Source organism: Macaca nemestrina, chromosome 15, assembly GCF_043159975.1.
Source record: "Macaca nemestrina isolate mMacNem1 chromosome 15, mMacNem.hap1, whole genome shotgun sequence".
Taxonomy (NCBI): domain Eukaryota; kingdom Metazoa; phylum Chordata; class Mammalia; order Primates; family Cercopithecidae; genus Macaca; species Macaca nemestrina.
The window spans coordinates 111737856-111751616 of NC_092139.1; the positions used below are offsets into that span (position 1 = coordinate 111737856).

The 13761-nt window shown below is 48.9% G+C and overlaps 1 protein-coding gene across 1 annotated transcript in view; it reads left to right on the forward strand.

Moving 5' to 3' along the window:
• Window positions 1-13508, forward strand: part of LOC105464310 (SAMM50 sorting and assembly machinery component) — a 42457-nt gene extending 28949 nt beyond the window's left edge. The window contains exons 12-15 of the mRNA XM_011712091.2: window positions 838-905; window positions 6093-6239; window positions 7235-7376; window positions 13316-13508. Coding sequence (XP_011710393.1) covers window positions 838-905; window positions 6093-6239; window positions 7235-7376; window positions 13316-13361 — 403 coding nt within the window. The 3' untranslated portion in view covers window positions 13362-13508. The remainder of the gene's footprint in view (window positions 1-837; window positions 906-6092; window positions 6240-7234; window positions 7377-13315) is intronic.
• The last annotated feature ends 253 nt before the right edge of the window (window positions 13509-13761 follow it).

Sequence of the window (13761 nt, forward strand, 5' to 3'; positions counted from 1 at the left end):
AGGAAAACCAGAAAAGGCCCTGCCCTGTTCCCTTTGTGCTGTTTCAGACCTGCGGGGAGTTCTTAGCCTCCCGCGGCCTCAAGGGTCAGAGGGCTCTGAGGGCATCTGCTGGGGTTGTGTCCTTGGCTGCCTCTTGGCTGGAAAGATTACACAGAATTTCTGTTGTCATTTAAATTCGTTTTTTAGTAATTATCATGATCTAAAATCGGGTTCTAATATGCTGTTCAATTTTTCAGAAAGTGGATGGGTTTTTGTGTAATTAATTTTTAATTCATGCTTTTCATATTATTCAGATATGGTTGGTGAGAGTGTGATAATCCAGTTCGTTAGGGAACAAGAGGAGCTCATATTTAAAAATTATAAACCTAACAAGAATTCTTTTTTGGTCTGTTTCTAGTATTATAGCCCCCCTTTTTGTAATATTGGGATTATACTATTAAATAATTTGTATCCTGCTCTTCTTCGCTTCATATCACGCTGAGAGCCAGTAGGAGGCCCGCCGTGAAAAGGAACTGCGCCATGAATCCTCACAGACAGGGATGGTTCCGTTGTGACGGACTGTTTGCTCTGCCCCTCTCTCCTAGTGTCTTTCTTTGCGTCTTGTGTCTCACCTGCATCTCCAAAGTTTGCAGCGTCTCCTTAGGGGTTGAGATTTTTATGAAATTCTCCTGTAGTGTACACCCTCCTGGTCTTTCTCAAAGGGTTTGCCTGTGAAAATGCTGTCAGTAATCCAGTACCACATGTGAGTCAGACGCGTGCTTCCTGCACTGCGCGTTCCGTGTGTCGTGTCGTTTCTCACCTCATGACTTTCCTCTGACCCGTGCCGTTTTGTCCTAGGTTTTACCTCGGGGGACCAACCAGCGTCCGTGGATTCAGCATGCACAGCATCGGGCCACAGAGTGAAGGTCTGTCCTTGCCCGTCGTGGTGCCAAGGCTAGAAGGGCTCACATCTCACCTCGGAAGCCATGTACCTGTTATTAGCTTCCAGCAATAATAGACGTTCCTCTTTCACGGTGGTGGCATTAGCACCTACCACAGAACTTATGATGTAGCAGGTGTAGAACATTTATTGAGATAATTGTAGGAAAATGAGAAAATATATCGAAGCAAAAACTCTATGAAGATGACCCGCAATCCTGCCCAGAGAGAACATGGATAAACATGTTGTTGTCTGTTCCCTGCAGGTTTGACGTGTGCTTCCTACTCTTCCTTTTGTTTTGTTTACATATTATTATTATTTTATTTTTGAGACGGAGTCTCGCCCTGTTGCCCAGGCTGGAGTGCAATGGCATGATCTTGGCTTACTGCAAGCTCCACCTCCTGGGTTCAAACGATTCTCTGGCCTCAGCCTCCCAAGTAGCTGGGATTACAGGTGCCCACCACCACGTCCAGCTAATTTTTGTATTTTTAGTAGAGATGGGGTTTTGCCATATTGGCCAGGCTGGTCTCAAACTCCTGACCTCGTGATCCACCTGCCTCTGCCTCCCAAAGTACTGGGATTATAGGAATGAGCCACCGTGCCCGGCCCCTACATATTATTATTATTATTATTATTATTTTGAGATGGAGTCTCACTGTGTCACCCAGGCTGGAGTGCAGTGGCATGATCTCGGCTTACTGCAACCTCTGCCTCCCAGGTTCATGCGATTCTCCTGCCTCAGCCCCCTAAATAGCAGGGATTACAGGTGCCCGCCACCACGCCCAGCTAACTTTTTGTGTATTTTTAGTACAGACGGGGTTTCACTATGTTGGCCAGACTGGTCTTAAACTCCTGACCTCGTGATCTGCCTGCCTTGGCCTCCCAAAGTGCTGGGATTACAGGCGTGAGCCACTGCACCCGGCCCCTACGTATTATTTTTAAACCCATTTCTCTCACCACCTCTCATAATGATATAGCAGTATATTTTTATGAGAGTAAATGCCATTTTTAACAGCTACATATTTTATATTATTGACATATTACAATTGCATTTTAGTTAATAGGCTTAATTTCTTAGAGCAGTTTTAGGTTTACAGAAAAGTTGGGCTAAAAGTACAGTGTTCCTGTATAACCCACATAGCTTCCTTTCTGATTAGCACCTTGTGTTAGGATGCTTCATTGGTTAGGATTGGTGAGGCAGTGTGATACCTCATTGGTTAGGATTGGTGAGGCAGTGTGATACCTCATTGGTTAGGATTGGTGAGGCAGTGTGATACCTCATTGGTTAGGATTGGTGAGGCAGTGTGATACCTCATTGGTTAGGATTGGTGAGGCAGTGTGATACCTCATTGGTTAGGATTGGTGAGGCAATACGATACCTTATTAACTCAAGGCCGCAGTTTACGTGAGGGTTCACTCTTAGTGTTATACCTTCTGTGGGCTTTGACAAATGCATGATGTCCTGCGTTCACCATTCCAGGATCACACAAAGTGGCTTCACCGCCCTAAAAATCCTGGGCTCCCTTCATCCTCCCACCAGACCACTGGAACCGACAGGTCTTGGAACCGTCCATGGAGTTTTGCCCTTTGCAGACAGTTTGGGGAGTTGGGATCATACAGTTTGTAGCCTTTTCAAGTTGTCTTCGTTTCCGTAGTAATATGCACTTAAGGTCCCTCCATGTCTTTCTGGGACCCGATAGCTTGTTTCTTCTTATTGCTGAATAATATTCCTTTGTCTGGAGGTATCACAATTTGTTTATCCATTCAGCTGCCGAAGGACAGCTTGGTTGCTTCTAGTGCCTGGCAGTGATGAGTAAAGCTTCTAGAAACGTGTGTGTGCAGGTTGTTGTGAGCAGCTTCTCCAGACAAAGGTTGTCACATCAGCTGGGTAAATGCCGGGGAGCGCAGTTGTTCAGTCACACGTGAAGAGCAGGCCTCCCCTTCGTAAGGAGCTGCCAGGCGAGCTTCCAGAGTGGCCGAGCCCTTTTGCATTTCCCCCGTGAGGAATGAGAGAGAGCAAGTTTATCATCTTAATGGCTGCGTGTTTTGTCTTAGGACACACTATTATCTTTTTAAAGACCAAACCCCAAGCTTTGGACATTGAGTTTGTGTGGTTTTTTCTTTCTTTTTTTTTTGAGATGGAGTCTCACTTTGTCGCCCAGGGTAGAGTTCAGTGGCGGGATCTCGGCTCACTGCAAGCTCTGCCTCCCAGGTTCAAGCAATTCTCCTGCTTCAGCCTCCTGAGAAGCTGGGACTACAGGTGCCTGCCACCACGCCCGGCTAATTTTTTTGTATTTTTTTAGTAGAGATGAGGTTTCACCATGTTGGCGAGGCTGGTCTCAAACTCCTGACCTCGTGATTTGCCCACCTTGGCCTGCCAAAGTGCTGGAATTATAGGCGTGAGCTACCATACCTGGCCAAGTTTTACATTAATATGAAATTCTAGATGTGAAGTTGCCAGATCCAAGGATTTTTAGTGTTTTTAGGGCTTTATTTTGCTTTCTGGGAAGGCTGTCTAATTTATACCCCTGGAACTGTCTCTGACATGCAACATCCGTCGAGGTATCTCCACATGCTATGGAAACTGTAAAACACCATTCCACTCTTAAACATTCTCCCCTGATTTTCTTAAATTTTTTTTTTTTTTTTTTGAGAGGGAGTCTCACCCTATCGCCCAGGCTGGAATGCAGTGGTGCAATCTCAGCTGACTGCAACCTCTACCTCCCAGGTTCAAGCGATTCCCCCTGCCTCAACCTTCCAAGTAGCTAAATTAACCAGCCACCACGCCTGGCTATTTTTTGTATTTTTGAATAGAGACGGGGTTTCACCATGTTGGCCAGGCTGGTCTTGAACTCCTGACCTCAGGTGATCCGCCTGCCTCGGCCTCCCAAAATGCTGGGATTAGAGACCTGAACCACCGCGCCTGGGATTTGTTAAAATTTTCAACACCTTTGTTGCTTCCATTTTTATGTCCTTATATGCAACGACTGCACTCAGCATGCATTTTTGTCCAAAGTATAGATTATTTCTTTTCACTTGTATTTAGAGTGCTTCATTACAGTGTAATTTTTAAGAAAAGGAACCTAAGTTTTTGATGGTTTTATTTCATTTGTTTTATTATAAGCAAGTGTGATATGCCGAGTCTGTGAGAGCTGAGCCTTTACCTACCTGAGAAGTAAAGCACGCTGGTGTTCCACTCACCACCTCCGTGCGGTTGGCCACACTCTGTGGGCAAGGATGTAAATTGCTATAATTTTTTTCTGAAAGCAGTTTGATATATCAAGAGCCCTAAAATATGTATGTGCAAGAATTGTTAATAATACTATTCATGGTAGCCCCAGCTGGAAACTGGAAACCAAAATGCCCATCCACAGTGGGAAAAAGTCAGATAATTAGTGGTATCTTCCACTGTAATGAGGAAGAGCAAGTTACAGCCACCGACTGAATGATGGAATGAGTAAATCTCAGAAACATGTTGGGGGGAAAAGCTGGACCCAGAGGAATACCTCCTGGAAGATCCCGTGTATGAAGCTTGGAGGCGAGTGAGGCGGCCTTTGCTGTGAGAGGAGGGGGCAGTGGCTGCATGTGGCGCAGGTGGCAGGTGGTGGTTAGCAGGGAGGGCAAGGCCTGCGTGTGGGGTGTGCTTGGTTTCTTGGTCCTGGTGCTCACTGGGCAGGTGTGTCTCACATACAGAAATTCATTGAGCTGTACACTTAGGATGTGTATACTTTGCTATATGTATACACAATAAAAGCTTAACAAAATACATGTGTGTGCCAGGAAACTCATCATAGGTTAACGTCCATGATAAAGGAGTTAGCAACCAGTATGACAATGGAAGAGAAATAGATCATTAAATATTGGTCCACCTATGTTGTTATTCAGGCATAAAGATCCTATTTTCAAGGAAGAGAAAGCATTAAGAGAAAATGTTTACAATATATTAAAACTGAAAAAAAAGTAGGACTGGAAACTGTGTGTGTATATATATATGTATAAAATGAGCCACATTTTATTGGCTGGCTTATTTGATTTTACATTTACATTATAATCCACTGGAAGAAAGGACGTTAGGATGTTAGCTGTTTATCTCTGAATGGTAGAAATTAAAATGCTTTCATTTTTTTCTCTTTATGTTGATCAGATGTTCTACAATGAGTATATTTAATTTTTATGATCGGAATAAAATCAGTTATTTCAGAAAAGAGAGGAGGAGCGGTTTCTGGGAAACAATAAAACAAGGTTGTTCTCCTGTAATTTGTTCATTCTCTGTTCCCTTCAGAGCTCTAGTCTTGAAAGGGATTAAGGAGACGTTGGCATCTTTTTTTTCCTTCTTCCTCTGGATTGTGAGGAACTGAAGTCTTTAAATGAATCAACAGTTCATTCCTTGAAGTTAATCTTGAAGACCTCAGTATTTTCCCATTTCATGGTCTGTCATTTTGTATTAGAGGAGACTAAGACACTTTTATAAATGGTATTTTGCAACAAAGTATAAACCTTCGTGTTGGAGGTTTTCTGTTGCTTTGTAGTTTAAAATGGAATGGACAGGAGCATGTTTAGAAATATGCAAATACATGCTCTCAGTGGATAGGCTTAAATTTTGGCAAAAGTAACGTAAATCCCAGTGGTCATGAACCGTTGAGAATCATCTCTTCTCTAGAGACGCTGAGCTGGAGCCGGTCTCGCCGTGCAGTGGGCGGCAGGCAGTCTCTGCCTTTTGATGAATTGCGTGCAGCCGTCTCCACACACTGCGGAGGCACTTTCTGCATTTTGTGTCTATATTGCGGTCTCGAAAATTTGGCAAAATAATGCATTTCATTTGCAAGTGGAAGCGATTTGGTCATCCACATTGGTGGATAAAGTCATTGTCATGAAACTCACTTCTTCAAAGCATTTCACAGATCCGATGAATGACAGAGCACATTCCTTCCACAACGACATTGGCTTTGTTTGCCTCCTCAGTTAAATCAAGGTCCGAAACAAACCAGGAGAAAAAGAAAGATTATTTAAAATGAGGCCATCAGTATCAGGAATGAGAACAGCTGCTTGCAAACTCAAGCACTGTGTGGCGTTGTGTACAGGACAGAAATCTTGCTTCTGTAAACTGTGGAAAGTTAACGCAATTTTAACCTTGCTGGACCTTGTTTTTGTTCTGCACCCCTCCCTTGCTTAGGAGACTACCTAGGTGGAGAAGCGTACTGGGCTGGCGGCCTGCACCTCTACACCCCATTACCTTTCCGGCCAGGCCAGGGCGGTTTTGGAGAACTTTTCCGAACACACTTCTTTCTCAACGCAGGAAACCTCTGCAACCTCAACTATGGTAAAACTTGGGCTATTGAAGAACCATTGTAGTGCAGTTGTTTTCATGTTTAAATGCACAGTGCACAAAAAGGTGTCTTTTTTTTTTTTTTTGAGGCGGAGTCTCGCTCCATCGTCAGGCTGCAGTGCAATGGCGCAATCTCGGCTCACTGCAACCTCCACCTTCTGGGTTCAAGTGATTCTCTTGGCTCAGCCTCCCGAGTAGCTGGGACTACAGGCACATGCCACCATGCCCGGCTAATTTTTTATATTTTTAGTAGAGACGAGGTTTCACCATGTTCGCCAGGATGGTCTCGATCTCTTGACCTCGTGATCCACCCCGCCTTGGATTCCCAAAGTGTTGGGATTACAGGAGTGAGCCACTGTGCCAGGCCATGTCTGTCTTTTTAGATTACATAGTCATTAAGGCTAGAGACTATGCCATACCTGAAACAAATTCTTACAACACCTAATATAGTGCCCAGCATTAAGTGGTTGGTTGAGCAAATGAAGCATACAAGAAAAATAATCATCTAATGCCCTTACGAAAAAAATCTGTTTATTTAATACACAAGTCATGATGGCCACAGAGCTGAGTAGGATTGGGTGCCTTCCTCTGGCAGCTCAGGTCCAGAAGAGACTCCCAGCAGATGCCTGGGTGCTAGGGGTGCCTGGAAAGCTTCCTAAAAGGCATGGAAGTCTCCAAGCTGAGACTCAGAGTGGGGCTTCCCAGGTGGTCAGGAGATGGGGAAGAGTCATTCTAAGCAGAGGCAGCAGAATATGCCAGGCCCAAAGAATTGAGAGGGTGTGGCTTGTTCTGGCTGTGAGTAAGTATGGTTCCAAGTCCTCTCTTGCCTTGGGTCCTAATCTCACTTCATGCATCCTCCTTAATCTGTAGGCCTGGCTTTAAAAACAACGGCAGGGCCCAGCAGTGGGGAGCCAGGGCTTGTCTGGGAGAGCTGGGAGAGCTTGGAAGGACGGGCATGCACTGTTGCTCACATGTCTTTCTCTTGTCAGGGGAGGGCCCCAAAGCTCACATTCGTAAGCTGGCTGAGTGCATCCGCTGGTCGTACGGGGCCGGGATCGTCCTCAGGCTTGGCAACATCGCTCGGCTGGAACTTAATTACTGCATCCCCATGGGAGTACAGACGGGCGACAGGTACGTGTTGGGAATTATTTTCCACAGTCACATCCCACTCTCCAGTAATTTTATTTTGTTTTGGACATGGTTAATTTCATCAGTGACTTCTAAGCTTCAAGATTTTAAGAGAAATGAAATAGCAAAATAATGAAAACACATGTATTTTCCCCCATTGGGTTTTTCTTCATCCAGTTTGGAGGAGCAAGTGTGAAGCGCTCCCACCCGCCCCCTCAGGCACTTTGAGCTTGTTGTTCCCCGGGGAGGGGGAGCCCCTGCGAGGGTCTGGCTGGAGGGATTGGCGCGTGACACGGTTCCTGCGTGCTGAAAACAGAAGGCAGTGTTCTGAATGGTTGACTTTGCAGGCCAGGGACTCTAGGAAAGTTAGGGTGAGTGAAGCTTTGTTCCTGACCACAGAGGAGTCAATCAACCTTGAGAACCCCTCTCTCTGCAGTGGAGGAACCCACCTTCTTGGCTTTTCTCCACCCCGTATTTTATTGAGGAAAGATTCACTAAATGTTCCATGGGTGAATATGGTATAGGGCTATTTAAACAGTTATAGAAACACATTCTATTTCTTACATGCATTGTGTAAAAAGTTTTTTTTTTTTTTTTGAGACGGACTCTCGTTCTGTCACCCAGGCTGGAATGCAATGGCACGATCTTGGTTCACTGCAACCTCTGCCTCCCAGGTTCAAATGATTCTCCTGCCTCAGCCTCCTGAGTAGTTGAGATTACAGGCATGCACCACCACGCCTGGCTAATTTTTTGTATTTTTAGTAGAGATGGGGTTTCACCATGTTGGTCAGCGTGGTGTGAAACTTCTGACCTTGTGATCTGCCCGCCTTGGCCTCCCAAAGTGCTGGGATTACGGCATGAGGCACCATGCCCGCCATGTTTTTTTTTTTTTTTGAGACTGGGTCTTTCTCTGCCACCCAGGCTGGAGTGCAGTGGCCTGATCATGGCTCACTGCAGCCTTGACCTCCTGGGCTCAAGTGATCCTCTTGCCTAAGCCTCCCAAGCAGCTGGGACTACACGCCAGGCTAATTTTTGTATTTTCTGTAGAGACAGGGTTTTACCACATTGCCCACCCAGGCTGGTCTCGAATTCCTGGGCTCAAGCCATCTGCCCGCATTGGCCTCCCAAAGTCCTGGGATTACAGGTATGAGCCACCGCACCCAGCTGCATTGTGTACATTTTTGGAGATCCAGATGTGTTTTCATTATAGTGTATGGCAGTCAGCTCAGGCTGCCATCGCAAAATACCATGGAGTATTTACGGGTGACTTAAACAACAGATGTTCATATTCTGCCCGTTCTGGAGGTGGGGAAGTCCACGATCAGGGTGCTGGCAGATTGGTTGCTGGTGGGCTTTCTTCCCGGCTCGCAGATGGCAGCCCTGCCACTGTGTCCACACTCGGAGGAGGAAGGGTGCAGGCCAGTGCCCCGGTGCCTCTTCTTCTGCTGCCGCTAATTCCAGCACGAGGGCCTCATCTTCATGACCTCGTCTGCACCTCAGCACCTCCCACAGGCCTGCCTGCAGGTATCAACACCATCCTGTCGGCGTTAGGACTTCAGCATATGAATCTTGGGGGGACGTGAACGTTCAGTCCACAACAGTGTTCATACTGCCTCTTATTTTTGTTTATGCATTCACAGCACCCCAGCCTATGTTTTTTCTCTTCATTTTCATATCTACCTTTATGTTGCCACCAAATGGTGGTGCTGTTGGAGCCTTAACCCAGTTTTAAACAGGTTGTAGTTTGTGCTAGTTGAAGGAAATGCTGTATCATTTTGACTCGCCCTCTCTTCCGCACCAGCACCTAGGGGGTGGTGCTTTGTAAAGGGGAGCTGCATTCGCAAGTGTTTCTGAGCATCGCCTCTCAGGTGCAGTCCGCGCCTGTCATTCAGGTCCTTTACGGTTATTGCTTTAGTGGAATCTGCTCTTGACGCTCTTGCCAGAAGGCTGTTCGGCATCTGCTCTGCATCTGGGGACACGGCAGGGGCTGCCAGGCTGCTGCGGCTCCCTAGTGATGAGAGGGCCTTCCAGTGCCTTCAGAGATGGCGGTGGCTGCTCCCACGACCACCAGCTCCCACTCCCCTCCACGCCTCACCTGTTCTCCACACAGAGCCCGAGCTGGAAAGGGTGTAGTCACACAGGCTGCGTGCGTGTGTGCCTGGGAGCCCAGGTACCCTGGCTTGGGGCCCAGCTTGGCCACTCTGTGTGGCTGTGCGGCCCGGGGTGAGTCACGAAACCTCTCTGGGTGTCCATTTTCATGCCCAGAGGATGGTCAATAATGATGGTGACTGTTGCAGTTTGGAGAACTCGGTGAGTTACTGCAGGCGCACCGCCTGGCCTGTGGTCGGGACGTGGTGATTTTTCCTGGGCTGCTCTGCTGCTGATACACCCGGCGTGGCCAGCCCCTCACATAAGGGTTCCTGTGGGAGGTGTTGCCCCTCCCCCTCCACATCATCTCGGTGCAGCCACCACCTGACAGGCAGTTTGTGACAAGCTGTAGATGGGATGATGTGCCCTGATTCTGGAGATAATAAAGTGAAAAAATGAGCACCTTTTTCTAGAGCAAGACTGTGTTATTAGATAACTCCAGGCCGTTACCGTCTTCAGCAGACCAGGCTGGTTTTGCAGGTTTCTTTCTATGAAGCCCTTATTCCCTGTGCCCATGGAGTGCTGGGGTTGCTCATTTGCATCCTTGCAGGTAGCCCCAGAGGCGCTGTGACGCTGCTGCGCCAACACCTGGCTTAAGTGGGTGGTTTTGAGTGGTTGACTTTGCAGGCCCGGGGCTCGAGGGGCGTCGGGGCCAGGGAAGCTTTCAATACCAATCTCTGACACACGCCCTCCTGCTCTGGGACCCGCCACTGTGCACGTCTCCGGCAGGGAGGGTCTGAGCAGCGCGCGCTGCCATCACCACCATTGCAGTGCTCTTTGTAGCCACTGGGGGTCAGTGTGCCCTGAGAAGTCAACGCGGCCTTTAGGCGCTCTGCTGAATTGACCCTTTCTGGAATAATTTTCATATAAAGTGGTTACATTTACCTTTCAGCTTTACTTCTGTGTCTTCAGGTTAAATCTAAAAAATACGTTTCAGAGATTAATTTCAAAGTACAGTTTCTTCTGGGAGGAAGTAGCATACTAAGCACGTGACATGTAAAGACCAGGCTGTAAGGAAGCGCCTCTGCCCCCAGGCCAGGTGGCAGCTGTTCAGCAGATGTTTATTAAGGACAGTGAGCTCCGAACGGGTCAGCCCGGCACCCCGAGTGTGGAAGACATTTTCGCTCGGTGTGAGGCCCTGTCTGAAGTCGGTCATCAATATTGGAATCTCGTAAAGTTGGAGTGAGGTTGCCAGGTTTAATCTTCATTTCTAAAATTAGGTAGCTGGCAGGATGGGGCATCGTGTGTGTAGAAATCATCCACAGGTTTCTCCCATAACTGAGGCGAGCACACTGTAAACAGGACTTCAGACATTCATAAAGAAGGAAACAGTTTTGAGATGTTTGCTAAATGTTATGCCACAAGTGATTTGTGGCACCACTGTGTCTGAGATCTAACAGCGTTTGTCAGTTCGTGTCTTAGGCGTTCAATCTCTGGAGATGCAGGGCTGAATCAGGCAGGCTCGCTTGGGAGAGCAGCTCACAGTTAGCAGCGCGAAGACAAGAAAGTGGATCATCTCGGTTGTTGGGGAGGGCGCGGAGAGGGCCCCCTGGAGAAGTTACCTGAGCTGAATCTTCTTGGAGGACAGCCAGCCAGGTGCTTGCAGAAGACACACAGGGACAGTGCTCCCGGCTAACAAAGGCAGGAGCAAAGCTGTGCAGGTGTGCAGTGTCAGCGGGCGCCGGGCGGAACCGCATCCTATGGGAACAGAAAGGGGTGTGGGGAGGCCCAGGCCCTGAGCTCTCACGCCTCTGCCTTCCAGCCCCGCTGGCCTTTACCCCCTTGGCTACGTGCCAGGGTCTTTGAGCTCAGGACTTCCTCTGCCTTGTTCACTGCTGAGGTCCCCATGACTAGAGCACCACCTGGTGTTGGAAGTGAGAGCCCGGTGGAGAGGCTCCTGGCATGTGGTGGGAGATGGGGTGCAAGGCGCTGAGGGTGCTGTTGGCATGACCTTCCTAAAGACCCCGTGCTGGGTGCTTCCTGGCCTCCAGCCTCAGATTCCAAGTTCTTCAGAAACCTTTGAACATCAGACTCCAAGACCCCGTGCTGGCACCAGCAGTTCTGGGTGAGAAGAAGGTGGGAGATGACCGGGAGCCCTGCACCAAGACAGCGGCCATAGGGGAGGGAGAGGACGCCCAGCAGAAGGTGGATGTTTGGGGCGGTCTCTGGAGGATGGCAAGGCTGGCTTGCCCTGGTCTCGTGGAACTTCGCAGCGCTGCTTTGTATGTTCGCAGTGGGTGTTTTGTTCTGTGACATGTTTATGTGGTCTCTGAGCATAAACCGATGCTTGTGAAGTTGTTGAATCTGTTTGTATTTAGAGTGAATGGGCCTTTATTGGAATGCTTGCTTGTTTTCTGAATTGCATATGCCAAGAGCTTGACTTCCTTTTTAGCTCATAGCTTATGTTCAGACATTTTTGTCAGTAGCAAATGTAGGTATAGACTAGTTTGAAGGAGCCAAGAGTGTACAATATAAAAACAGATCTGAACACAACTAAATGGTACAAATGCAGCCCAGGCTTTGATGTGTATTGTGGTGGTTTAAGGCCATGGGTGTGGCTTACTGTAATCACAAAGGGGCCGCAGGCCTGGCTTCTGGTGAGAGGACTGCACTGCTGGGGTTGGTTATTAAGCACCCTTCATCCTGCAGGAGGCCGGCGCAGCATTCATGAGTATCTGTGTTGAATCTCTTCACGGATCGGATATTGTGTCTTCTTGCTCAGAGTCAGGTTGAAAAAGGAAGACTCGCTGCCAGTGCTCACGTGCTGCAAATCCTCAGCTTGGGCGAGGGCACGGGAACGTGAATAAAGGAGCCGTTATTGTTGGCCAGTCTTTTCTAGAAATCGCCCACAGCTTGCAAAAAGGCTGTGTTCCCTGGCCCTGGCTGCAGCTGTGTGGGATTCTGAATATCATTTTCCCTGGAAGTTGAGGTCCCTAGGTTAGGCCCACCTTGTCTCAAATGGGCAACATTGGCCTTGCCCCGTGCACAGGCTCCAGGCGGACAGAGCTGCTGCAGGCCTGCTGTCAGAGTGACAGGCTGTCCCCCAGCTGTGCGTCCTCAGCCAGGCTGAGGCAGGCCGTGTGTCGGAAAGAGCGAGGCCTGTGGGTGCCCCTGAGCTGGGTCCGGAGTCCTGCCCTGCCACTTCTCAGCTGTGTGACAAGCCTATTTGCTCCTCTCTGAAAATGGGCCTGGTGGTTTGTCAGCAGGTTCTTACCACTGTGTGGAGTCACACCTGCAGAGGGTCAGCTCATAACAGATATGGCAACCAATGTGACCTTCACGTCCTTCTTTCCTGGGGTCAGGAGCAGGTCTAAGAGGTGGTCAGGCTAAACCCCTGTAGGGCTGTGGGTACTGCTGGCTTCCTAAGCCCCAGGACCTTCTGGGGGCTGGGCAGACCTTAAGTTCTGTCTACCTGCCTCTCCCCCATTCTCACTCTACCCACTTTGTCCTTCCTGCTCCTTCCCTCCCTGCTCCTCCTCTCATTGGCCCTCTGTCCTCCCGTCAGGAGAGGGGAACGTGAAGGAGGTGAGGAGGGAGCAGTGCAGGAGGATTTGGGTCTCTCCTTTTCCTTTTCCATTCTCCAAGGGCTTAACCAGCTGGTGAAGGTTCTTAACCAGCAAAGGAGGAAGCAGCTGGGGCCAGTGAGGGTGAGGTCGGCAGCCAGGCAGGAAGGCGGCAGGAGGAGGAGGAAGCGGAGGTGGCGCCTTCTGAGGGGCGCATGCTCACTGAGTCGTGAAGATGGCAGGGCTGGCGGAGCGGCCACCGCATCTGATCTCTCCCCTTTTTTTTTTTAGGATATGTGATGGCGTCCAGTTTGGAGCTGGGATAAGGTTCCTGTAGCCGACACCCCTACAGGAGAAGCTCTGGGACCAGGGCAGCAGCAAGGCGCCCATGCCACGCACTGTCTCTCGAGGAAACACGGCTCAGCGATTCTTTGACTGCAGACCCTGTGGGAAACCCTGTCAATAAACGTTAAAGACACACTTCGAGGCAGCATGGATGTGGTTTGCTTTCACCCACCAGTATGGCCCACGTGACCTTTCCCCAGGACCACCCGTGTTCTCACACACACCTGCCCAGTGTCTGCGAGTCTCTGTGTTTGGTTCCCATGTACCATATGTGATGTGTTCAGAGCCAGGCAGCAGCAGGGAGCTTGGCCCCAGAGGAAACTCTGCCCTGCTGTTACGGGGAGGGCGCACTCCCCTCAGTGCACCAGCTGGTGTCAGAAGAGGCCCACGGC